We start from the raw sequence: 27,961 nt of genomic DNA on the forward strand, positions 1-27,961 counted from the left end.
TATGACCCCTTAGGACACCATATGACTCATAACGACCCAATATGGTATCATAAGGGATCGTATGTTGTCCTTAAGGGTCATATGGTGTCCTATGACCCCTTAGGACACAATATGACCCATAATGACACAATTTGGTGTCTTAAGGGGTCATATGGTGTCCTAAGGGGTTGTAGGACACAATATGACCTCTTAGGACACCATAGGACCCATAACAACCTAATATGGTGTTCTAAGGGGTCATATAGTGTCCCATGACCCCTTAAGACAGCCTATGACCCCTAACGACACCATATGGTGTCATAAGGGGTCATATGACCCATAACAACACCATATAGAGTCATAAAGGGTCATATTGTGTCCTAATGGGTCATATGTGACACAATATGGCCCCTTAAAATACAATAAGACCCATAACGACACAATTTGGTGTCTTAAGGGGTTATATGGTGTCCTAAGGTGTCGCCGGACATAATATGACCCCTTAGGACACCATAGGACCCATAATATCTCTCTCCCTCTCTCCTAATATCTATATCTCTCTCTCCCTTCCCTCTCCTCATCTCTCTCTCCCTTCACCCTCCCTATTTCTCTATCTCTCTCTCTCTCTCTATCTCTCTATATCCCCCTTGTCTCTCTCCCCTAATCCCCCTCTCTCTCTCTCTCTCTCTCTCTCTCTCTCTCTCTCTCTCTCTCTCTCTCTCTCTCTCTCTCTCTCTCTCTCCCCCCAATCTCTTTACATATCTCTCCCTTCCCCCCTTCTCTCTCCCTTCCCTCTCTCTCCCCCCCTAATCTCTTTACATCTCTCTCCCTTCCCCCCTTCTCTCTCCCTTCCCCCCCATCTCTCTCTCTCTCTCTCTCTCTCTCTCTCTCTCTCTCTCTCTCTCTCTCTCTCTAATATCATATACTAATTTATTTATAAATTAATATATTAAAATATTAATAAACAATAGATTAATTATGTGCAAATTTAGTTAGTGAATTAACTTATTAAAATCGGATATTTGATTTTTGTTGTACAAATTTGAAAATTTGGCTTGGAAGTGACAATCTTGGAAAGTCAACTGAAAAAACGTGGTTTTTAGTATTCCTTGATTTTCCAGACTTTACACTGGTGGCTGACAACTTTTTTTTTAGCCAAAATTGATAAAACAAAAAGGGTTTTTTAAGGACGTTCTTAGCTTTCCAACAATATAAGGCTTGTCTTATTTTGACTTTAATAAATAATTATTATTTATTTTCTAATTGAATTCTGACAATAGTCTTGATTGATAGACTAATTGAAAAACACTCAAAACTTTCAAACGGTTTAACATTTTTTGAATCTGAAACATGCATTACATCCTATTTTTTGTCTACTATAGGGAAAAAAAAAAAATTTAAAAATTTCATAAGGTTTTGACCAAGTTAAGGTGGTCAGACGTAGGAGTTTCTGAATTTCTAAAAAGTTGTAGTAAAAATTCATAAATAATTATTTACTCTATAAAAAATTATTAAAAAAATATGTTTCACATCCAGACATGAGTCTTATACATATAATATAAATATTATAAAAAAAATATTATGATTTGATTATGATTAGGGTGGTCATACATACGTCTACTTCTTATCTTTTCCTGAAATTTTAGTACCACTGCATTGAAATTTGAAATATTCATCAAATCGGATTTTTTTTTTCAAAAAACAACTAGTAGCTTAGAAACTAAATTCAATTTTCTATAGATTCTCTTCTTACATATTTTAAAAATAATGTTCACAACTTATTCAAATTTTCATGTCAAGCTGCATAACTCTGATTTTCTGAAATTTCATTGCCACTTAAGGGCCTGTTTTGGCACACCATGATCTTGCACATACCCTTATTCTATGAAAAATATTAATGAAAAAAACAATGATCCGGATCACTTTCATCGTCTTGCACCTTTCTAGGATAAGATGAGTTGTTGATTTGGAAAGTTAGTCGGATTGTTCACATAAGGAAAGCCTTCGTCATAATTCATGTTTGAAAGATAGCTTTATTTATAATAGTTGTAATCCATTTCATTTATATTTGTTTAAAGGAGATATTTTTTTTAATTGGGAGTAAAAATGATTTTACATATTATGGAGAAACATCGATAGATAAAACTGCAACAATAGAAACATGGTCATAGTTAATAAAAGTATAATAGCTACAACTGAAAATGATTGTAGATACATGAGTTCAGTAGCTGAAACTATAACATGAAAGAAAGTATACATTTGACAGAAAATATATATTTCTCAAAGTTTAATTTATAGGATGATTAAGTAAATGTAAGCACATAGGTATATATAGATTAAATAAATTAATTTAATAAATAGATAGTAAGGTAAATTAGAATAATCAAATGTTATATTGGGAAAATAAATGTGAAGGTGATTAAGCTATTTAATTTTAAGATTAATATGAATGAATTATTTTCTTGTCACACTAAATTTTTATTAATATTGGGATTAAAAAAGAATATGACAAATATATATTTCAATTCAAAACTAGAATAATTAGTCAGCTCTCTAGTTGGTCTATTTTGCATCTTAGGGTCATTAGTGTAATTGAAAATATCATTTGGAATAATTCATGCTTCTTCTTTTTAATTCATTAATTTTCTTGCTCTGTGATAATTATTAAACATTGTTAGTTTAGTAGATATTGTCGAATTACAAGGCCCATTTTCTCCTAAGTCAAACTCATTTATTAGACCTACTTTATGGCTATTGAAATGGTTGAAGTTATTAGAGCATATTTAGCTATTACTTACTTCTTTACAACTAGTTATGTTTTTTTGCTTAAGTTCACTTAGGAGTTCTTATTTTAGTTGTGCACATAGTTTAGCTTTTGTGCATCTAGTTTAGCTAGAGTTGAGCTTTATTTAGCTCCTCATACTAGCACTTTAGTTCTCCTAAATTTAAAGCTATGTGCTTTCTTTATAAGCACCTCATTGTACAATTGTAATTCATTCTGTATTATTTTCTTTTGAGTATTATAACATTAATTTGTGCAACTCTCATTTGTGAAAGGTGTTCTTGTTTGTCGTTTAAACTTGCAAGTGCATATGTTGCAAAATTCAACATAGTATTAGAATTTCAGATCTATCAAGTTCTTATCCACATGCTTGAGGGATCCAACCTAGGGTAATTTTGTGTGCATATTGGGGTCAAACGAAGATTGTCATAACATCTGTAGTGTCGAAAAACCCTAAAGATCAATTGACATTTTGTCAAAATCCAAGAAGTTGAAATTTTGGGTCAAATTGGTTGAGGCCACGAAAATCAAGGAAAAATATGGCAATAGCTGAAAAATCTAGGCAATTTGGAGCAAAACGGAGATCACCATTGTGCTCAAGAGGTCTGAGAAACTTAAAATTGCCCATCAATTCATCAAAATAGAAGATTGACAAAAAAATTAGTGATTTTTTTAAACACACGTTTTTCTATGCATGTACAATTTCATACATTGTACCACCATATCATCGCCTATATCAGCACTGCATCAAAAAATCTCTGCATAGGTCAAAAAATTTCAATTCGTGCCTTGTTTTAATTATTTTCCATTAAATTAACAAAGGGGGTGTATTTTTTTCTAAAGGAGTTTTTTTAATAAAATAGTTTTTTGAAAACTTTAAAAAAAAGATCTAAAAGGACTTTTGGTACATGTGTACCAGTCTTTAATCAAGTGTAGACCAAGTACAGTCGATGTTGGTACAACATGACATCAATAGTCCCCTTCCATGTGCATGCGTGTGAATATTCCATAGCAACATAATTCCAAAATTTATTTTTCATGCACTTTTTTTAAATTAAAAAACAAACAGAATATTCTCTATGACCAAAGCATCTCCATGGGAATATTCTGCCACATTAGCAAGGTACACCACATCATCAGGACAACACCACATTAGCAACTCGATTAGTTAGCATTGCTATCATCATTTGGTCAAACTTTGACCCAATTTTGCCTTTCAAACCCTAATCGATATAGGTGTAGTTTTTAGGACATAACCTTTGCATACAAAGTCAAAATTGGACAAACCATATATCATCAAAAAGCTGATTTCGATGCCAATCTGAAGTTGGTGGTAATTTTGTTAGATTTTTCTCTAGGTGTGCTACATGCCTCCAAAGTCATACTTGTTTTTCATGCTTTTAGGGCCATAACTTGGGCAAACAAGCTTCATTTTTTGAATTTCATACATCATCATAAATCTCTCATAGTCATCTATTCAGATTTGCAGGTATCTTTTTTAGATTTTTCTCAGGTTCTCAATATTTTTAGATGATGTGATTTCTTGTTTTAAGGCTTTATCTTGAATCTAATTGCACTAGAGTTTGTGTTTTGTTGTTGTGGGGGTGTCAATTTATCTTTTTTAGATCCTCTTCGCACCTCAGCCCTATGGTGGACTTTTTTGTTCATCTCACATCCCATAAATATCACACCTAGAAGGATCAGATGACTAAATTGCTTATGTCCAGGGGTTTTGGGTATACTTTGGATGAGACCCAACCCACCTTGGATCGTTTGTTTGAGGAATTTCAACACAGAAACAAGATGGATGAGGCTATAGGATTGATTGTCATACATGTTTCTAACAATCTCCTATTTCACTTTGAGTCATGCACTACTTCGTGAGCCATGTGGACTAAGTTCAAGGACCTTTTTCGAAAAGCTAATGAGTTGCAGGCAATGCAACTAGAGATGGAGTTGACCACATTGGTGCCTTTCTTGATTCATTTCCCACTATTGAGGTATATCTAGAGAAGTGAACAAATCTCTCAAATCTTTGTTGAAAGGTTGTAGTAAGGATAAATTCGACAAAGAGTGTGTCTACTTTATCTTGGCTAAGCTTCGAGGACCTTTTCTAGTCTTCACTTCTACATTTTATGCCTACATGGATGCTTTGGGTACAACCTTGACTTTTCCCTCTTTTGAGGTCTTTTGTGAGTGGTTGACATGAGAGCAAGCTTTGTTGACTTGGTGATTTTCGCTTTCAGACTCCTCCTCCCAAGCCTTGGTTGCTTAGCCCTCTAAGGGCAAACAGAAGAAGAAGTTGAAGCCTAAGACACATTCCTCTTCGAGCAGTGAGAGTCCCTCCAAGCCCCCTCAGCAGTCAAACCAAAAGTCCAAATCCACTCCACCACCTGCTAATTCTTCTAAGTCTAGTGAGTCTTCCTCAAAGATGAAGAAGAAGTCTGGTGAACCTTGCAGTTTTTGTGAGCACTATTTTACATATTTTGTAGGGGTTGTTAGAATTCTTCTCCAATGTGTTGATCTCCTCCATTGTTCTATTCAAATGAGAAATGCTTAAATCCACCATTATTTTAAAGAAATCGTGTGACTCCACTTTTTGTCGTTACATTTTAGGTCACTGACATGAGACAACAACTATTAAAATGTAATAGTTGTGCAACCCTCAATCTCTTTGAATGCTATGAATGCCAAGTAGTTGTTTTACTATAAGAACGCTAATCATTTCATTTTTGTTTACACGGATGTGTTGCGACTGTATAGGAACACTTCTCGACGTAATAATAATAAACATTAATAACTTTAAAGTCACAACTATTAATGTTATATTATTAAAATTATTATACATTAAATCAACAAAATATTAAGGGAAATGACCCAATAGTTGAGCACATTCCAATGGTTGTGATAGCATTTGTTGATTTAATGCCCATAATTGAATGAAATGTATTCCTAAGCACTAAAAAACAATGACTCGTGTGATGCCACATCAACACACAAGTGTCAATCTCACTTTTGCACTAGTATTGGTCTCATTTTATTTTGAGTTGTTTTGGACAACTTGACAAAAAGCATGCTCATGTAGCCTGAAACCTTAGTTATAAGGAAGGGACTTATCAAATAGACTGTTGTAAAAAATTGACATTGATTTGAAATTTTTGAAATTTCCATGTAAGATTTCAAGAAATGCAAAATTAAGATACTCTATCTCTCCCTATCACAATTATTAACCATGCTCAGCTACTCACTCTCACACTAATTAACACATTGTTGGTGATATTTGGGATCAGTTAACGTGTTCGGTTAAATATACTACTTTAACTATCGGTCCTGTCTGTCATGGTGGACCGTATATTTATTGGACGGAGTAAATAGATATGGTCAGTTTGTACGTAAGGACAGTTTGATATTTTATAGCACTCCTTTCTGGTCCCAAAATCCACGGGAACCGGAAGATATAACTCTGTGCTGGTTAAAAACGGTACTTACCTATTCCATTTTTTAAAAGAAACAACTGGAAAATGAACTGAAAATGAAGCAAGTTGCCAGCCAGAAAATATACGAAGTCATCTTCTTTATTTCTTTCATTCATACATTTAGCTTTCCTTTCCTTATTAAGGAAGAAATTAGTTGCTGGTTTTCTCATTTGAAGCTAAGAGAAAAGCCAAAGCCCTGACTTAACAAGCGGTGAATTCTTTGGATTTTTTCAAATGAAAAAAACGAGGAAATACTGTACCCCAATCTCATGGGTACAAATCAGGCTTTTATGTTCTGTAACATTTTATTCGTAAACAAAGAAAATTACATAAAATGAATCAGAATGACCATCGCTTTGTTTGTCATTCTTCGGTCCCCACCCACACCGCTCGCAAATCAAGATCTCATTTGTTCCACGACAGAGACGCTGCACCCACCAGAATCCATCAGTATCTAAAAGTTATAATAAAAGCATTGAGAGGGAAACAAAACAAAGGGAAAGATCGAACTAACCTGTGGTGGACAACATCCAATTACTATCCTGGCTAATAGCCCAGAAGAAGTATCCCGACAGCCCCTTTTGCTTAGCAAACTTAACCTTAGCAGCCACGGAGTCCTGGTTATCATAACCAACCCATAAGTCTCCCGCATAGCAGTAAGCTGAGACGCTTTCAGGATCGTACACCTCGGTCGCATGCTTCTCCATTATGAAGTCGCGTACCTCCGAGAAGAACATAACACCGGTTTCGGCGCTGAGATTTTGCTTGGGACCAGCCGCCACAGCAGGAGCTCCTATGCCCGTCTGGTTTTGCGACTTGAGCACCCACGAACGCCCGTAGAGCGGCATCCCCATCACAACTTTACGCGGCGGCAATCCGGAGTCGACCCAAGTTGAAATCCCATAGCTGGTCGAAACGTTAGAGCTGCTGTCATAAAGAGCCGCGTGTGCTCCGGTCGCGGAAGTGTCCCATGAGCCGTGATAATCAAAGGCCATCACATTTACCCAGTCGAGGTTTTTGGCAATGGAGGCCGTCGCGTAGCTTCTTAGCTCACCCCACAAGAAGAATCTCTGCGCAAAATACACGGCTGCGGTCAGGAGAAGCGGAGGCCGACCAGACGATCTGCTCTCCAAATTTATGGCGTGTCTCCACTCGGAGAACAATTTGCCCAAATTCTCCATTTCCGTAGTGTTGGTGGGATATTCCCAATCGAGGTCGAGGCCGTGGAAGTTGTGGCGTCTGGCGAGGGCGATGGCTGATTTTATGAAGACTGCACGGCGGATGGGATTGGTTGCCATGAGAGCAAAGGCAGTGGAGTTGGAACCCCCGCCTCCGATGGAGATGAGAGTCTTTACGCACGGGTTTTTCCGCTGCACTGTTGCGGTGAATTGGGCCATCATGTTCTGATCCTCAACCTGGAATGTTTGGTCATTCATAGTTGCAAAGGCGTAGAAGATGTGAGAGTAGACGGCTGAGTTGATGGAGGCGGGCGGCATGAATGAGGCGGTGTAAGATGGCCAATACGCAGCCTTAACATTTGATGAAGCACAACCTGCTGCCTCTGCCGAACAGAAGAGTAAACATACTAACAGAAATACAATTCGCATAATGTATTGCGAGTTCTTCATTATGGAGTTGGAAAACAAATTGCTGGTGATGAATGCTACGATAAGATATGCACGGCTTATATAATTTTACTTTGCTTCCGAAGTGCTAAGTCAACCCAGAAATGGTGGGTTGTCTTTACGCGCTGCGCCGCCCTCAACAACATTGCAGAAATGCGGTTGGTCTGCTGAAACTCCGTCTGCACGCTTCCACTTGCACAATAAAAATGGAAATCCGTGATAAGATTTGGTCCGCCATAGAGATGATATCTATGCGCGAGTATAGTGCGTTCCATGTCTGACCATGACTTGTACGAGTGAGTCAGATGCTCTTACCTGATTTTAAATTGCCTACCAAATACTCGTTTTTGAAGCTTCCAATCAGTTGAAAGTAAACGGTCAGCGTATTGAAACGTTCCTCTTATTGTTTGGGTCGGTGAAGCTTTCAAATACCTAGTTTTATTTTTCAATTTTATTTTTCTTCCAATGATATCAGATTTCCACAGTCTATAATTGATTTGTTGCAAGATTTCTGGATTAGATTGTAGGATAGTTTTTCATCAACGTTTTGAATCACATTTCATGATCCATCATCAGGATGTAAGAGAGCTGAGGAACCCAAAAATTGAAAAGTTGTGGACTAGAACCCCAAATAAAAAGAAAGAGCAGAGGGAGAGAGAAGGTGGCACATGGACCAAGAAGGGAGGACAATACAAAAAGAATGCAAAAAGAAAAAGGCATAGGAGAAAAATAAGAAATAAAAACTAGTCTAAAATGAAAACAAATAAATGATAAGAAGATAAAAGCACAAAAGAGGCCATAAAGTAAATGAAGAAAATGGAAATAAGAAATAAATAAAATAATAAAATAATAAAATAACAAAATAAGACAAAAGAGAAATAATAAATAAAAACAAAAAGAGAAAGAGCAAATAAAAGAAACGGAGGAAAAATAGAGAGATGAACAAAACAAACAAACAAAAAGAAGAAAGGAGTAAACATAATAAAAAGAGATTCAAATAACAAAGAACTTAAATAAATACAAGGACACTAAATGAATTGATAAAAAGGGAAGATAAAGGCTAAAAATGATAAAATAATTTCCAAAAAGGAAACAAACTAAATTAAATAAAATGAAAAAAGGAAATGAGAGAAAACCACAAAGCAACAAAGTTAAAACACTACAAAGCAAACAAAGAAGCCCCAAGGGAGAAGATCGGGGACACATAGAAAGGCACTCTCAAGGAAACAAGACACAAAACTGGGGGGACCAAAATGGGTTGACCAAACCTAGAAAAAGAGGGGACAACCACAAAGGAAGGAGGGAGGAAAGAGAATAAGGAAAGGAAAGTAGACAAGCACAAGAATCACAGGGGAGGATGGTCAAGAAGGGAATGGCAATGTCTAAGGTTGGATAACAGAGGCTACCAGGCTTGACTAAGACTCAACCCTTCATCACGATTAAGGTTCGAGGGATGATTACTAATGGCAATAGCTTTTTTAAGTTTCCTCTTGAAAAAGTCCTCTTCCTTGGATAAGATTTGAACACTTGCTAAACAGATATGGTGCTTGGACAAAGTGGAATGCTCAGCTAGCGCAAATTTGGAAACTCGGTCGTGTCTAATGTCTGCACAATGCTCTTTGATCCGAATGTTCAAGGAGTGATCGGTTTCACCTATATAAGGCATACCACAAGAGCAAACAATCTTATAGACACTCAAGTCAAGGAGGATATCTTTGGGGTCTTTGAAAGAGGGAAGATAACTCCTTAACATAGCAAGGGGCTTAAAAGCACAATGAAGAGCTTTCTTAATAAGGATCTTGTTGATTTATGGGAAAGGCCTTCGATATAGGGCAAGGATCCACTCGAAGGGTCAGAGGGCATGGGTTTAGGGTAGGAGAAGAACCTAGACCTGGCTTTCTAAAAGCCCTGGAGATTTGCTTACTTGAGTACCCATTTATTCTAAAGATTTTACAAAGGTGGGTTTCTCATCACAGATACAATAGGCTCGAGTGGACAAGGTTTTGAGGACCCCCACTTTTTGACAAGGGTTGTGATGAGAAGAGGCATGGAGGTAGAGGTCAGTGTGTGTAGCTTTGTGGTACAGTGGTACACACATCGACCTAAAGAGCCATCAAATTTTATGATGATCAAAATGTCAAGGAAAGGAAGATGGTTGTTAGACTCAAGTTCCTTTGTAAAATTTTAGTGATGCATATTAGGCATTTCATGGATGAGACGAAGTGAGCTGCTTTTCAAGATGAATGACTCAATAATTATATTTTTCTTTTTTAAAATTTCAGTGATACCTATTAGGTATTTCATGGATGAGACGAAGTGAGCTACTTTTCAAGATGAATGACTCAATAATTATATATTTAATATAAATATATATAAAATAATTAAGAGATAGCATTATCAAGAAGTCTATTTAATTTTTTTACTATTTTATTTGTGCTTAATTGAATAATATCTCGATGATGATATCTCTCCACGTACTTCATAATTTTATTAAAGATATATATGTTAGTAGCATTGGTAGATACTACATTTAAGAAAAATAAATTATTATAAATAATTTATAATTTATTTAAATACTTAATATAAATTTTAATCAATATTTAATAACTTGTAATTATAATATGATAGTAAACATTTTATAATAAAAATATTTATAATATATGAAATTAATCATATATAAATTTATGTATTGGTATCTAATTAATGTTATATTATATAAAATTAAATATATATTTATGACTTTTTAATGAATTGTAAAAAAATAACTTAATAATCAAGAATCCAGCAAAGAAGTCCATACAAAAAACCAAGAGTGCATTGTAGGGACCAACACTCACATAGAAAACATGGATCAAAAGCTATCGACACCAAGAAGCCAAAGAATTCAATGAACTAACAACCAACCATCTCTAGTAATAAGGAGAGCCCAACCCACACACAACCTACACAAAGCAACTAATTAGCCAGGCTTATTATTAAGATGCAACTTCTAAAGACTTTGGGAGAAAATTAAAGGTATTTGTTCCAATCTTCCACATACTAATTTCCCTTGTGCTCTAAAGCACACTTAGTTTGGCAATCAACAACCTTGTTCCACTCCCTCAGGATACACGAAGAAAGTAAATATAATCTAAAAAACTACTCAAATGAAGAATCTATTGCCCCATTGGAGCTAGCTACCAATTCACACCTTTGAAAGTTTATCTATGCAATATATTAACAAGAATTTGAGAATATAACTCACAAACAACCTTGAGCCAACCAAGACCACATCCCTTTTCCAAAGCGATAAGGATACCAAAGGCTTTCATTAGATTGTTAATCTGATGGATTTTATAACTGGAGAAGAAGAACTCAACACCATTGAATCTATCTCTCCCAACTCCTCCAATCCCCACATGACCTAGATTACCCATTGAAGAACCATCAATATTAATTTGAGGACACCAATTGGGGGAAAAGTCCACCTACCCATTCTCTGAGTTTTCCTTGGGGGATGATGACACCCCCTAGAAGAGGAAGGTTGCTCATCATTTCCACAAATGCCCAGCCACTACATCATCTCAACTTCACCAATCTATGAAGGAATAAACATTTTACATTTAGCATGAATAGTCTCTTAAATAATGCCTATGATCCTTTGCCATAATTGTTGGACCAATATTGTATTTCCCTATAAAAATTTGCCTTTTTAATCAGATTCACCAATATGGTGCCTTTCTAAAATATATGAGTTTGTCATAACATGCTCATATAGAATGAGTACTATATAGATGCCTAAAATTGTCCCACGCCTACAAATGCTAATTTTACTAATTATTCCTTCTTATTAATTAAAAAAATTTAATTAATTAATTAATTTAACTTTGTTCTCCTAATTTAACCACTTCAAATTCAAATTTTAAATTTCCCTCCAACTTCATAATTAAATAATTTTATTATTTAATTAATCCCTTTTACACATGCTTTAATTAAATAATCTTTATTGTTTAGTAAAATCAATTTCTATTATCTTCCATAATTAAATAATTATTCCAAACTATTTAATTAACTAATTATGTCCTCGTCATGAAATAAATTGCTTACTCTATTTTATTTCTCTCACATGTCAAATTTTAATTTTGAAAATCAAATTCTCTCCAAATTAAATGAAATGATAATTTCATTCAATGTCCTATAACACATGTCAGTTCCACTAGTCACTCGTCAATCACTTTTTCTAACTAGTCAGTCAATCCACCTTTATTGAAATCACTTTTTCTAACTAACTCATCTATCCACTAAGTAAGTCAGTCAAATGAGTTAACTTGCTAATCAAATCCAATTGCATGAGTGATCATCTCTTAACTAACTTGTCTCAACAATCCTCCGCCATTGATCTTTATATTCAATTCTCAATCTTGATCGTCAGTTTGAATCTTTGAAATCTATCAATCAAACCTCATTCTCAATTATCAAAAATCACGATCTTTAAATTGTTGTCCTATCATACTACAGGTATTGTGCTACGAATATAAGGGTCATCCCACACAAGTAACAAGAAGGAGAAGAGCAATGGAGGCACTTGCATCAAGTTCAACATTGGGTTTGCATTGAGTTATGTTCAATTCATTATTTATTGTTGAATTTGATTTGCTTCCTTCATTGTGCTTACGATTGGAGATTTTGTGATTGATCTAGATTTAGTGATTTCTTGTAGGATCTTTCTCTTGATTTTCTCATTTTATGATCGTTACAAGTACATTATAATGTGCTTGCATTTTTTTTCACATATTTGTGCACATACCCATGACCTTGAATCATGATAAAATATATTCTAACGACTAAATTTGTAGGTTATTTATTTATTTATTTATAGCAAATTAATATTAATTTAATATTTATATATTTCAATTTCATTATTTATATATTATACATGATATTTTTTACTAATTTAAAACTAATTTAATTTAACTTTCAAATTTGATAATCATACTAGTGTAGATAATTTCAAAAATTACCCTTTTAGAATTTACTTTCTCAAAATAAAATTCTTTTATTTATTTATTTTTATATAATTATTCAAAAGTAGTATATGACTATTTAATTATAATTATTTACCATGAAAATAAATTACTAAGGTAACTTTTTGTTTGATTAGAATTTAAATAGATGTTTAACTATATGGTATGTCATAAATTAATTTATGAATTAAAGTTTCACTTACATTAATTAATAAAATGATAAGTAGAATAACATGTGTTTTGTGGTGATAAGCAATTCCATTCTATACTATGGCACATCTTTAAGGAGGGTAGCATTAACGGTGTTATCCTCTCTTTGCGAAAATGACTATGCCCACGAAAGGTAGAATCAAGTCTTCTCTCTACGACCAGCCCTTTCCTCTGCGAAGTGTTTATCATGGCTATGGAAACCATTTTGCAGTTCTGGCTAATGATGCTAGGGCAAATAAATTGAGTAGAGCAAAATCTCAGATCAAAAAGCAGGAAGCTTTCTTTGCTAAAACAAAATACCCACTGGTTGTTTTGGCTAGGGCTTCCCTTCCTTCGCTCCAAGGTAGGGATTGAAACTGGCAGTCGGTAAGGCGCTGAAACAAGAAGGCAGAAAGACATTCAAATTGCTTTAAGCGACATCCCAACCCAGGGTGGAAGGAAGGTTCTGTAAAACCTAACCGAACAAACAGTCCCACGACTTCAGCCACCAAAATGTCTGCTGGCAAATCTTCCAAAGATAGCCCCAATGGGATAATCATTGACATTGACTCCCAAACAACGGATATGTATCGAATGCATTGCCAAGAAAGAATGTTTTTTGCACGATGGAAAGGTTGGGGGATTCCGTCCGAACAAATTGCCAACTGGGTGGCGTCTTCTCTCAATAATCAGGTAACAATTGACATCCTCCCTGATCAGTTCTTAGCTATTGAATGCAGTAATCAATATTTTAAAAATTCAGTACTAAATAGGGGTTTATCTGAGTTCATGGGCTTAGGGTTTGACTGTTGGGAGTGGCATACCCTCTTTCATCCTTCACAATTAAATTCATGTATGGTTAATAGAGCTATATCACTCGAAAGAATCCCAATTGAATTAAGAAATAATGACTTTTTAAGAATTTTAGGGAATAAAATAGGCAAATTTGTAGAAGTTAAAAAATCAGCTTTAAGCTTCTTTAACAATCTTCTGATTGTCAACATGAATATAAACATTAAAACCATCGAACCAGTAACACTAAGGTATAATAATCTGAGTTTATATCTTGAATTACCCTTCTACAATGGTCCTTTCGAAATGGATAGACCAAGGAAGTTCCCCTCAAAAAATGCTTTCCCTAAACTAATCACTAAATCAAGAATAGCTCCAATTAGATTTGTTGAAGGAGGGGGTTTCACCATCACAGGCTTTAATAACTTCAGCACTAATCTTCCTTCTCCGGTTCTATGTCATCAAAAATCCCTAATTAAGTCCCCATGTTCTCAGCCCCAACCACCTCCATCGTTTGTCCCTCCTGTGGGTGACCCTTATAGTGGGTTTGGTAATTTGGAAGAAGGGGAAATTTGTGAGGGGCTCCCCCAGATTGAACAATTCGGCATGACAATTATGTCACCATTAGGCTCTCTTACCCCACAAGACAAAGAGAACTCCTTAAAAACTTCCCCTCTGCAGGATCTTACTACCCTATCACCTTCAAAAGATAAGGGTAACTCTCCCCAAGATTTAGAAAATACTTCACGGCAATCCCATCAAATCTCCCCAGTTTCAAATCTGATAACCCCTCTAGGGGAAAACGCTAGTCTTTCATCCCCAGAGGCTGACCCTGACACAACTATAGCTTCTGAGGCTAACCAAGTAGCCAAGGAAGTTGATATCATCGCCAATTTCATAGGGGAAGAAGTAGTAAACGACCTCATGGATCAATTGATTGATGAAATTTGTGATAACAAAGAATTGGAAAGACAAAGAGATCTCCTCGTTAATAATCTAGTAAATATTACTAGAGTTAACTTAGAAACAAAGGAACTCTTCATAGCATCAGAGAACGCGAAAAATCAGCATCCTAACACCTTGGGCATTCTCTGCTCTGTCAAAAGCAAAGATTCTCCAGATTGTGCTAAATTCAGTAAAAGAAGGGGCAGGAGATCCTTAGCTGAATTGAGACTGAAGGATGGAGAAGCTAGGGGTCAATCCAAAATATCTACTCTTTTTAATGTAGGGGAGGGGAAGTACCTCCCCACAGAGCCATGAAAATCATAACATGGAATGTTAGGGGATTGAATGCCCCTAACAAACAATGCATCTTAAAGTGTTGCATCTCTGACTCTAAACCTGACTTAATATTAATTCAAGAAACAAAAATGAATGCATCTGAGATATCTATCTTTGGGCAAAAACTAGGGGTTAGACAACTTAATCATTCCCTAGCCTTTGGTGCTTTAGGGGGCTTAGCTATCATCTGGGATCCTAGAACCCTTTCATTCACATCACTAGAGATCTAGCAGAACTGGATAGGAGGAGAGGTTGTAAACTAAAAAAATAACCTCAGATTCAAACTAATTAATGTTTATGGCCCCATCCAAAACAATGAAAAGGTGAAAGTATGGAAGGATATTGAGATATTTCTTAAAAGCTTCCCAAATGACCTTAGTATCATTGGGGGAGATTTCAATGCCATCACTAAAGCCTCAGATAAAAGAGGAGGAAGAAGCAAGCTTCCTCCTTTAGCTATAGACTTCAATCTCTGGATCAATAGGAATTCCCTACTGGAAATCAAGAAGACAGAGAATGCTTTCACTTGGAACAATAGAAGATCTGGTTTTTGTAATATAGCAAAGAAACTTGATAGGCTCTTTATCTATGGTGGGCTCTCAGAACTAAATTACTCCTTGAAGGCAGAGCCTCTTCCTTTATCAAGATTGGACCATTTCCCACTCCAATTAAACTTATTAGTAGAATATACTCCAAAAAAATGTCCCTTCAAATTTGAGAATATGTGGTTTAGAGATGATAACTTTCTAAGCTTACTTGAAAAATGGTGGAGTAGCTCCACTTTCTCAGGTTCGAAGATGTTTATTGTTGCAAGTAAGCTAAAACTTATAAAAAGGAAGCTCTTAGAGTGGAATAGGACCAAATTTGGTAACATCTTTGACAAAAAAACATCAATAGAGAATGATCTCAATAGGGTTAATATTGAGGTCCTAGAGAGAGGGATGGATGAGCATCTTTTCCTTAAGGAGAAGGCCCTTCTCTCGAAATATGGAAAGATACTATCCTGCGAAGAGATTTTTTGGAAACAAAAATCCAGAGAGACTTGGCTGAAGGAAGGGGACCGAAATACTAAGTTCTTCCACAATAGCACCAAGCAAAGGAGAGGGGTCAATCAAATTTCCTACCGATGTACTAGATACCAGTGACTGTGCATAAGTCACTTGCTTGCCGGTGAATGTTGTTGATTCTCCAAAGTGCCAGAGTTGATAAGTGTTTAGTAGGTGTTGACATCAATGACAAAACCATACCAAAATACCAACAGTCGGTCACTAGTAAACTGTCTCCTCTACCGGTTATGTCTTACCGGTTGGCCTAAAAGACTTAGATGACTATCAAAACATAGTTGCCATCAATGACAACATAAAACAAGTCATCAATCAACCTATTACATCAAAACATCATCATCAAGCCAACAAGTAATATGTTAGTGTTTATATATATATCATACTATTTGTTTGTTTAGTTTGTTTGTGAAGTTTTTAATATATTAAAAAGAAGTATCATGAGAAGATTAAATCACATTAACATGATAACAAGGTCAAAGATTCAACCCATGTGCAAATAGTATCTTTATCATCTTTTTGATATCTCTAATGTAATTGAAGATCTTTGATCACAATGAAATGGCCAAAGTACTTCTATCATCTTCTTTACGAATGCATAATTTGTTATCATTTGTCATTGTGAATTTCAAGGAATTTATGTTGATAGCATTTATTATGGGTTATGGTTATTCATTCATTTATTCAATCATTTAACCTATTATTAATCAATTATCACACCTTGTGGTTGAGTGATTTTAGATTGTGTATTTCAATAATTTTTTAGTGATAAATATTTATCAATTAATTACTAATTAAGATTAGAGATTCAAATTTTGGCTAATAGTACACGTTGTAAGATGACCTAACTGACCACATTCTTACAAAATTTTATTTTAGTCTTATTTAATTTTTGAGAATATTTATTTTATTAAAAAATTTAACTTAAAAATGAACACTACATTTTTTTTATACCTAATTAGATCATATTCGCCTAAATTTGATAAGTTATAGTACATATTGAAATTGATTTGTCAATAATATTATACAATTATTGGTTACTTTAGGGTCATATCACCAATTTCAATCACCACCATTGATTTTATTTTTAATCTAATCATTGAGGTTGTATATAATGGGTTAAAATGTATTCATGGAGCTCAAATGCCCATCAAGTCCAAAAATGTATTTAGATCATTGAAGATTTATAATCTAGCAACTTGTGGGCCAAAATGTACCCATTGAGCTCCAATATCCATAGGGCTTGAAGTAGAACCCAAACCATTATATTATAACTGAAATCAACGATGGTGAAAAAAATTAAAATATTCAATGTTTAATTTAAAATATTTAAGAATTATAGACATGAGCACTATGCTTTAAAGTTTAAAACTGGTCAATCACTGCCTTCCTTAGGCACTTAACTTTTCATAGGAAATGATTTAAAACAAAAAAGAGGGATTCACCATGGTAATTGATGCATTTTTATATTTTCTGTCAAGATTCGTTAAGATTTTCTACAGATTTCTAGTAATATAATTTTTTTTCAATAAAATATAGTATTCAAATAATAAATAAAAGATTTGTTAGAATTTCATATCTTTTTCAAAAGAATTTCTTAAAGTTATCACTAATGTATTTACAAAATTTGTATTTGATGTTCTTTAAGTATAATATTATGTCAAGTGATGTTAGCATTTTACTTCAGAATATAATGTCTAAGGAATGTTTAAGAAATTCAATGCAAGTGGAAAAAATATTTAAAAGGTTGTGAAATTAAAACTAAGGTAAATAACATTGGTAAGTTGTTGTAAGCTCACCTAGCTAGTTTTACTAACATATTTACTAGGAACTATGTAGCATCAATAGGAAAGATAATAATATTGAAATCTATAAGAAAATAGATTAGTTTTATATTTCTCAAATGTAATGGTTAATAGTTAAAATCTATTGAAACATTATTGCATGAAAAAGAGTTTTGAAATGACAAATATCAAAGGATATGTTGTGCAAGTAGACAGGTAAAAAACTTATTACTTTTTTTTTTTTTTGAAAAGGGGGTAAAAATTGAATCAACACAAAGCAAGAAGTACAAAGTAAAAGGTCAAAATCCCAACAAAATACAACCCACAAACAACAATAAGAATATTTGAAAGGAACCCCACAAAAGCACAAATACATATTCCTATCATCCATGATTAACTTTTCCAAAGTCTCAAATTTCTCTAAGGAAAAGAGCCCCTAGTCATCCACATCCCACCTCTCTAAGTTCTCAAAAGCCCATTTAGCCAAGAAATCAACCACTTGGTTCCATTCTTTAGGAATATGATAGAAATAAATGTATTCCAAAGAGAAACACAAATTAAGAATCTACTTCACCAATTAGACTAATTGCCAATCAACACCATCCAGCCTTTGTTTATTCATCATATCCACCATAATTTGTAAATCCGATTAACAAATAATATTCTTCCAACCAAGGGAAATTCCTCTCTCAACTACATGAAGAATAGCTAGAGCCTCTATAAGATTATTAGAATGTTTCTCTTTATAGATAGAGAAAAAGAACACCATAGCTCCATTGCTATCCCTACCAATGCCACCAATTTTTTACATGTCTAGAATTATCCCTAGAAGAACCATCGATATTCACCTTTAAAACTCCCTTAGGAGGAGGAAGCTATCGAACCTTCTGATGAATCTTCTTCTTGGTCTGATGAGGTCTTTTACCTATGGAGAAGCCAAACCCACTATCAAACAAATTCAAATTTTGCCAAATTATCAGGATCCTTAGTCATAGAAAGGTCACATTTTGCGGAAATAGTCTCTTGGATCTTGTTGATGGTGTCTCACCACAAAGGAACCCCCACCATCTTTGATTCCTAACATATCATTATATTCCTTTCTAACCAAAGATTCCAAATGATCAAAGTGGGGCCAATAACCCAAACAACCTAAAGAAAAGAAGTCTTAGCTAGAGGTCTACCCAAAATATTGTAGAGCTAAACTAAAGAATTAGCATGAACACAAGCATGATTCCATGCCTCCCACCAAAGGTGAAAAAAACTCCTTAGAGTAAGGAAATTGAAAGAAGAGATGTGAAGTATATTCTTCACTATTATTATAAAGAACACATATAGATGGGCCCTGAAAAATATCTCCTTTACAAATTATCATAGGTGAGGCACTTATTTTTGGCTACTAACTAAAGGAAAAAGTAAAATTTTGGCCAATTAAATTTATGCCACACTTGCTTTCACCAAGTCACACCAACCCTACCACAAAGCTATCTATCAAACTCCAAATAACCGGAGGCAATAGAAAATTTACCCTTTGGACTAGGGTTCTAGGCCAGAGAATCCCCTCTTGAGGGAGCTAAATCTAGTCTACTAGCCAAGATTATATAAAGCTCTTACAAATCCTCCATGTTACCACCTCACAATCAGTTGACCCACTCCGAAGGATCCTTCCAACAAGTCACCTCCACTTGTCTCATAATCTAGTTTTAAAATCCTCTAGCTTACTCCAACCAACATTACTCAAAATTTTACAAAGAGATTGAAGATGGGGAAACTTAGAAATATTAGGGGGATAACCATCCCAAGAATCATGCCAAAAAAGGGATTCTAAGCCCTCATTACAAATCTAAACAAGCCCATCCTTAATGAGCTTCACCCCTATTTTAAGTATCCCAAAGTATACATCCCTTACTCGCAAGGCTGCAACAAGGCACATCAAAGTTGATCACTCTCCTGAGGTACTTATGAGAAAGGATTTATAGCCTAGTCCTAATCTTGGCAAGTACACCATCGCCAATATAACTTGGTTGCTAAAACCTAACTAATCAAGTTAGCAAGTCAAAGCCCAAAGCTGCCCTCTGGCTTTGGCCTACAAACTAAATCTCACTTGACTAGGCTCCACTTTGATGAGAGAAAATTACTAGGTAATAGAAATTGGTGTGAAAGAGCATCAAAATCCTTACCAAAACTTTATGGGGCAACATACACAAATAATTTGTAAATAGGAAGAGCTTGCACCATTGATTTTAGAAGAGTCTAGTGGATGAAAGCCATCTATAGGTCCAATGGCTAACCTTCTTGTAAAAATTATCCATAACCTCCTGCCAAAACTTCCTATGTTGATATCCCATAACAATGGGAATTCCAAGATAAACTAAAGGAAGAGAACCTATTTTAAATCTAATTATTTGAGTAATACTAGTCTTAATAAGTCGAGGGCTATTAAAGAAGAAGATAGTCTAACACTTGGCCTTATTGATTTTTTGGACCAAGGAAACCATGTAAATATCCAAATTTCTTGTCAAATTCATTGCTTCATCATTTTTTGCCATGCCCATCAAGGTAGTATTGTCCATAAACTGTACATGAGAATGAGGGGTAAGATATTGCTCTAGCTCCAACCCTGAATCAAGTCTTGTCTAATTTGAGACTTAATAAATCTACCCAACCCTTCAACCATTATAATAAATAGATAGGGAGAAATATGATCCCTTTGTTGAAGGCCCCTAGAAGCACTTAATAACTCAGAAAAATAAAAAAGGATTAAAAAGGAGGTAGAGGTAACACAATTGATGAACCAATCACCCCCAATTCCAAAGGCTCGAAGAACTTTTTATTAGAATGTCCATTTGACTCCATCATAATATTTTTCCATGTCAAGTTTGATGAACATGGCCTTCTCCTTAGAGGTCGCTATATAGTGAATGACCTCCATAGCAATCACAATCCCAACAATAATAAATCTACCAACAATAAATCTAACTTGCTCATCAAAAATCAAATATTTTAACACAATTTGAATTCAAGTCTTTCAACAATCAATTTAGTGATAATTTTATAAACCACATTGCAAAGAGAAATGGATCTAAAATGATCTAGACAATTCACACCATCTTTTTTAGGGATAAGAACTAGAAAAGTATAACTCATGGCTTTTAATATTTGCTTATTTATATGACTCATAAACCACTTGTAAAAGATCCAATTTAATAACCTCATATAACTCCTAAAAGAATTCAATAAGAAAGGAATCAGGACTTGTCCAAGCTTTTCCTTTTTTCTTATGAAACATAACCTCCTCTAATTCCTGTAGAAAAATGAGACGAATGAGAGCCCCATTCATCTCATTAGAAACCAGAGAAGGAATGTAGTTCAAAATAGAGAATTCAACTTCATTAATAGGCGAGAGTCCTTAGTAAACAAATCAAAGAAATATTGAGAAACCTCCTTAAAAATTTATGTCATTGAGGATAGATGAATACCTTCTGCGGACACAAGAGAAGTGATAAGATTAACATTTCTTCTAGATTTAACAAAGTTTTGTCAAAAAGTTGTATTCCAATCCACTTCTTGAGGCCAATCAATATGATAATTTTTCTTCCGAAAAATATCTTCATGAAGATCCCATTCCTCGAGTTCCTTTCTAATTTCAATCTCTTCTCTACTCAAATCCAAGGTAATTCCTTGATCCCAACTTAATATTCATATGAGCTTGAGTCGATAATTTATTGAATTGAAGGTTTCCAAAGAATTTTCTATTCCACTTCTTGAGCTTGTACTTTACCTATTGCAACTCTATAAAAGGAATACATATCCCTACCATAAGTAGGCTTCTCTTCATGCCACTAATCAATCATTAAGTCCTTGTAACCACATAAGCTAAAATTTGAAAGAGGGGTTTTTTGAGACCCTAAAAGAAATAGCTAAGAGATTGTTTGGCCAATGATTAGAACCTCACCAGTCCAAGATATCCAAACTAGTAATCCTCCTATCCCCCATCCAATAGAAAAAGACAAGAAATATGTCGAGCCTCTTTGAATTAGCATCTTTACCATATCTTTTGTTGGTCTAAGTGAAGATACCATTATTTGGCATCACATCAATTAAATTTTAAAGATCTATATTATACCTAAGAAGACTACTAGATAAATCAAGTTCAACTAATCCTCCTCTTTTTTCCTCCAAGCTATAGATAACATTAAAATAACCACTCATAATTCAAGGAAGAAAGGGAATTAGAGATCAAATAAATTTAATGTGAGACCAAAGTTGAGATTTTCCCAAGAGATCTATAGGACTATAAAGATTAGTGAAAAGACAAGTTTCACCAGAATCCAAACTAGAAGCAACCACAAAAATAGAAGAGTGACTCAATGTCTACCACAGAGGAACAACCTTCTTGGGATCCCAAAAACAAGTGACATCACCAGAGCTACCATATGCCTCGACACACCAGTGACAAGAGCCATGAGACCAGATTATAGGAACTTTATTTAACAAACAATCCATAGTCAATTTGGTTTCTTGAATAGAAAGAAAATTAGGAGAATGAGTGTCAATCAAATAAATAATAGCCTTTTATCTAGAGATGATATTCATACCCCTCACATTCCATGAAATAAAAATCATTTATGAGATTGGGAGAAATGAGAGTCAATGGTCTTCACTAACCCAAATTCTGCCAACGTTTCACCAATTAACTTCACCTTTTCCTAGTTTTTCTTTTACCTCACCTTTAAATATTTCTCTCGAGGCCCCTTTTTAAGGGGTTCTTTCTTTAGGCCCAAGGAGTGAGAAGCTCCACTATTTTTTCCATGATCCAAAACCTCTTTTATTGTAGGAGAGACTGAGATAGTCAAGACACTAACATCCTTTATAATAATAATCCCATTTGGTCTTGATACATTTGGAATATGAGAGGGTAGATTTGTATCCATCTGTCCATCTTGTAGACCCAACAAAACCACGTTTTGATCATCAATCCCTTTGTCTTCCCACAAGACTACTCCCAAGGCCTTAGCACCAAACGACAAGTCAAATGGAATCCCCTCTTTCTAAACCAAGTCATCTAAAGCATCAAACTAATTAAAGATTCTATCATTTTTCATATCCTTTAGAGTCCTCTTCAATTCTCTCCCCTTGTTGCAAGGCTTGACAAGAATAAAGCCCTTGTTATCAGCAACCCATTCAAACAAAGGGGCCTTTCCCTTATCAATCTTAGGAACAAAATTAGAAGGAGCATTAGTTGTATAAATTTCTAGATTAGTTCGAGGACACTTTATTTGCAAATGCCCATGCTATGACCAATTGACATCAAAAGGAAATCATTTTGTAATCAAGCTATTGAATCGAAGAAGAGGACCCAATTCATATTTCCATAGAATCTGGCAAAGGGTTAATTAAATCAATTTCAACATAGATAGGGGTATAAGAGATTACCGTCCTATCCTAATTTTACCGAGTAGAGCCAACAAGTTTACCAAGCATGAGTGCAATCGAGTGAAGAATGTTGCTCCTCCAAAACTCATGTGGAAGTCTAGGAAGATGAACCCAGACATGGAATCTCAAGGGTAGCTCCTCAAAAGAGTTAAATCCCATATGCCAGGTTTTAACATAGAGTCCAACTTGATTATAGAAAGAAGGGCCACCTTCAAAATCCTTATTTCTATTTATTATGCAAGAAAAAATAACCAGAAAGTAATTATTTGTAGCCATCATAATCTCCATATCTCCTTCAAGGTTATAGACTTGTCAGGCCCAAGATTCTAAAACAGGCATTGAAAGTCGAAGTCCCATAAATTTACAATAAGAGCATGATTGGTCAAGTAAGTTAAATCCTTTGAGATTGTCTCCAACTAAATCACTAGAACAGGATGATCCTGACATCTCTCTAAACAACCATTCAATTTTTTTATCCTAGGTAAACCCTTTAATGATGGAGAGCCATCACCAAATGAATTTTTTCTTAGATGCTACATAACATTTGTATGCCAATAAGAAGATTGGTCTACAATATCCATAACTTCATAGACCAACAAATTTGGAGAAGCACCTCTCTCCACCATGCCCAATAAAAGACCAAAAGGTCAAAAAACACAAGTCCAAAGATGGGATTCAAACCATGCCAAACCCTAGATTGCAAGCTACCCTAAATACAAAATAACAAAGATCTAAATGCAACAAAATAAACCCACAAAATACCTCCCAACACAACCAATAGGGAGAAGAAGTAGGTAAAAACACCACCACCAATTTGTAGGAAACACTTCACACCCACTCCACATAGCTGCAAACACAAGCCAAATCCACCCAAACACCAAGTACATCCGTAACCCCTCACGCAACCTAGACAAAATGCTTAGTCACAAAGATTTTGCACGTAGGGTTTCCCCTAGCCCATAGAACTAGAACACATCGTTGTCATCTAATTCTTTTTTATAATGCATCTCATCAAGAAACCTCAAATTTTTTATTACCATTATAACCCAATTTTATGTCACTATTTTTTATAATAGATTGGTATGAACCTCTAGAGGCACATATTTTTGTAAAGGATAGAAGTTTCTAGATGAAATTAGCTGTGAATGTTTGAGTTCTCAAATTTGACTTCTAAGCTATAATAATTAGGTATGATCATATGAAATTAGTTGTGGATGTTTGAGTTCTCAAATTTGACTTCTAAGCTATAGTAATTAGGTATGACCATTCAATTTTATCATTTTATTTTTCTAAGGTTTTATCTTATATTCCATTCTCCATGGCAATTTGCAAAAAAAAATTAATTAAATAAATAAATATAAACTGGATTAAAAAATTAGTTTAAGTTTTAAAGATTCTTAAATTTAAATTAGTGAGTTTAAATGATTAATTTGAGAGAAAGGCTTAGAAACTTGAATTTATAAGATGGATTAATTAATGAAATATAAATGTACAAAAGAAAAATTAAATGAAAATATATTGTACAAGCCATAGTTAGGCTACAAAAAAATCATAAGAAAAAGTACAAAATATCATATTAAGAAAATAAACATATTTATCCATATAATTATAGACTTAAGAGTTTGGGGAGTAATCTCTTTCCCTGTTTCTTGATAGTTTCACATATTCTTACAATGCAACATATTGATTTTTTTTCTTTAATCACAAAGTTGTAAATGAAATTTCCTAAAATATAGAGAAAATAGGCTAGTTACACATTTATGAGATGTTATCAAATATTTTCATTAAGTGTTTAATTAACACAAAAGATAATTATTTTTATATATCCATTTATTTAATATTTTTATAATATATTGTAGGCATATTTACTTTATAAGACATATCTTATGTTGTAGCCTTGTAAATGCTTAATTGGGGTCTAGTATACACCCCTAATAAACATTATACACTAAAACTCCTTACGATTTATGGTAAGTAATGCAATCTTTTGATTAAATTATGTATGCTTTTCAGTTTCAATCATGTTTAATGATCAACATATTGTTCATGATAGATCACTCATTGTAATGTAATCTGAAATATCAAATAAAAAACATACACAAATTAAACCAAAAATTACATTATTACTTCATGATAAACTATAAAAAAACCTTTTCAATAATAATAAAAAAATTCGACGACTTTTTTCGCATACATACAATATAAACCATTTTTATCGCCTTAAAATCTTTTTGAGCTTCACTATTCCATTTCTAGTTCATCACAGCTTTATAGATTTTGACTACACTTTTGGTGTAAGGAAGACTTTTAGCAGCAATTATATCTCGGGCTTTTGTCATTACTTCAATGACACATTCTTTATAAGAGAAAAGGCTGTATAAACAATTGAATGAAGGACTCATACTTCAAAAAGAATAAAAAATTTCTTTTGCAAGATCTTTTATCCCTTGTAGTGCTAAAACTCTATTTTCTTTCGAAAATATTCCAAGAACAATATTTTTCTGCAATAAAAACTGCAAAAGTTATGGATTCTTCATAAAACAATGGCTTTTATGCTGCCAAAGACAACATAAAACTATTACTACAGGTTAAGAACAGTAGGCACTGAAAGAAGTTGCCATAAAATATGCAAACTCGGCGTGTTACTGAATCCGTCGCATTTAGCTTTTATATTCTGTAACATCTTATTCATAAACAAAGAAAATTACATACAATGAATGACCATTCTTCCTTTGTTCGTCATTCCTTAGTCCCCACCCAAACCGATGGCGAACCAAGATCAATTGTTCCACGACAGAGATGCTGCACCCACCAAAATCCATCATTAATATCTAATACTTATAATAAAAGCATTCAGAGGGAAAAAGAACAAAGAGAAAGATAGAACAAACCTGTGGTGGACAACATCCAGTTACTGTCTTGACTAATAGCCCAGAAAAAGTATCCCAAAAGGCCCTTCTGCTTAGCGAATTTAACCTTGGCAGCCACCGAGTCCTGGTTATCGTAACCCACCCATAACTCTCCCGCATAGCAGTAAGCTGAGACACTTTCAGTATCGAACACCTCGGTCGCATTATTGTCCCGTATGAAGTCTGTGATCTCCGAGTAAAACATAATACCGCTTTCGTCGCTGAGATTTTGCTTGGGACCAGCCGCCACAGCGGGAGCTCCTATGCCCGTCTGGTTTTGCGAATTGAGCACCCACGATTTCCCGTAAAGCGGCATCCCCATTACAACTTTCTCCGGCGGTATTCCGGACTCGACCCAAGATGAAATCCCATAACTGGTGGAAATGTTGGAGCTGCTGTCATAAAGCGCTGCGTGGGCTCCTGTAGCGGAAGTGTCCCATGAGCCGTGATAGTCGAAGCACATCACGTTTACCCAGTCGAGGTTTTCGGCAATGGAGGCCGATGGGTAGCTTCTGTGCTCGCCGTATACGACAAAGCTGTGTGCATAATACACTGCTGCGCTCAGGAGAAGCGGAGGGCGGCCCGACGATCTGCTCTCTAAATTTATGGCGTGTCTCCACTCGGAGAACAATTTGCCCAAATTCTCCATTTCCGTAGTGTTGCTGGGAAACTCCCAATCGAGATCGAGACCGTGAAAGGCGTGGCGTCTGGCGAGGGCGATTGCTGATTTTATGAAGACTGCACGCCGGATGGGATTGGTTGCCATGAGAGCAAAGGCAGTGGAGTTGGATCCCCCGCCTCCGATGGAGATGAGCGTCTTTACGCATGGGTTCTTCTGTTGCACTGTTGTGGTGAATTCACCCATCAGGTCCTGCTCCTCCACCTGGAATGTCTGTTCGTTCATGTCTGCAAAGGCGTAAAGGATGTGAGAGTAGAGGGATGCGTTGATGGAGGCGGGCGGCATGAATGAGGCGGTGGAAGACGGCCAATACGCAGCCTTAACAATTGATGAAGCACAACTTGCTGCCTCTGCTGAACAGTAGAATAAACATAGTGCCAAAAATACAATTCGCATGTACTGTGAGTACTCCATTCTGGAGTTGGAAATCGAATTGCTGAGGATGAGTGGGTATGAGAAGATATATAGAGCACAAATAATTTACTTTACTACCAAGTTCCAAGTCAAATCAGTAATGGTGGATTCTCTGTTGGAGCGCGTTGCGCCGCCCTCAACAAAATTACATAGATTCGATTGGACTACCGAATACAACTCACTGCACACAATAAAAAGTTGAAATACGTGATAAGATTTGGTCCACGCAATTTGTTCTATCTAGAAGATATGGTGCGTTATCTATATATGCCTGACCTTGACTGGTACAGTAAGATGATTTTTTTGTTACTTACCATGGGGATATTCGTTTTTGAAGCTTCCAATGAGTTGAAAGTAAAGAGGCGACATATTATTTGTGCCCGTGAAGGTTTGAAATACTTGTTCTCTTTTCAATTTTATTTAAAATTCCCTTTGATTTTACGTGTAACATTATTCAGGTCATAAACATACTGTAGATAGTGATGCCGCTATCAAGTCCAATGGTTAAATCTTCCCTGAGATTGCCATACCAACCAAGCATCTAAGGTTAGAAA

General features: G+C 35.1%; 2 protein-coding genes across 3 annotated transcripts in view; both read right to left on the minus strand.

Annotated features, from left to right (window-relative positions):
* Window positions 1-27,515, minus strand: part of LOC131077735 (nod factor hydrolase protein 1) — an 80,606-nt gene extending 53,091 nt beyond the window's left edge. Inside the window, exons 1-2 of one of the 2 annotated variants that reach the window (XR_009113641.2) lie at window positions 26,297-27,515; window positions 25,988-26,207 (exon numbers count right to left, since the gene is read on the minus strand). Coding sequence is in view for 1 of the 2 variants with exons in the window: in XM_058015285.2 (XP_057871268.2) it covers window positions 26,185-26,207; window positions 26,297-27,407 (1,134 nt within the window). In the remaining variant the exon portion in view is untranslated. Of the gene's footprint in view, window positions 1-25,820; window positions 26,208-26,296 lie in introns of those variants that run through there. The other variant, XM_058015285.2, reaches the window with a different exon arrangement.
* On the minus strand, window positions 6,319-8,073 carry LOC131077733 (nod factor hydrolase protein 1). The gene is made up of 2 exons (XM_058015282.2): window positions 6,752-8,073; window positions 6,319-6,665 (listed from the first exon to the last, which is right to left on the minus strand). Exons 1-2 carry the CDS (start codon window positions 7,863-7,865, stop codon window positions 6,643-6,645), a joined length of 1,137 nt encoding a protein of 378 aa, XP_057871265.2. The 5' UTR covers window positions 7,866-8,073; the 3' UTR covers window positions 6,319-6,642.
* Window positions 27,516-27,961: the final 446 nt, after the last annotated feature.

The sequence above is a fragment of the Cryptomeria japonica genome, chromosome 11 (genome assembly GCF_030272615.1).
Source record: "Cryptomeria japonica chromosome 11, Sugi_1.0, whole genome shotgun sequence".
NCBI lineage: Eukaryota > Viridiplantae > Streptophyta > Pinopsida > Cupressales > Cupressaceae > Cryptomeria > Cryptomeria japonica.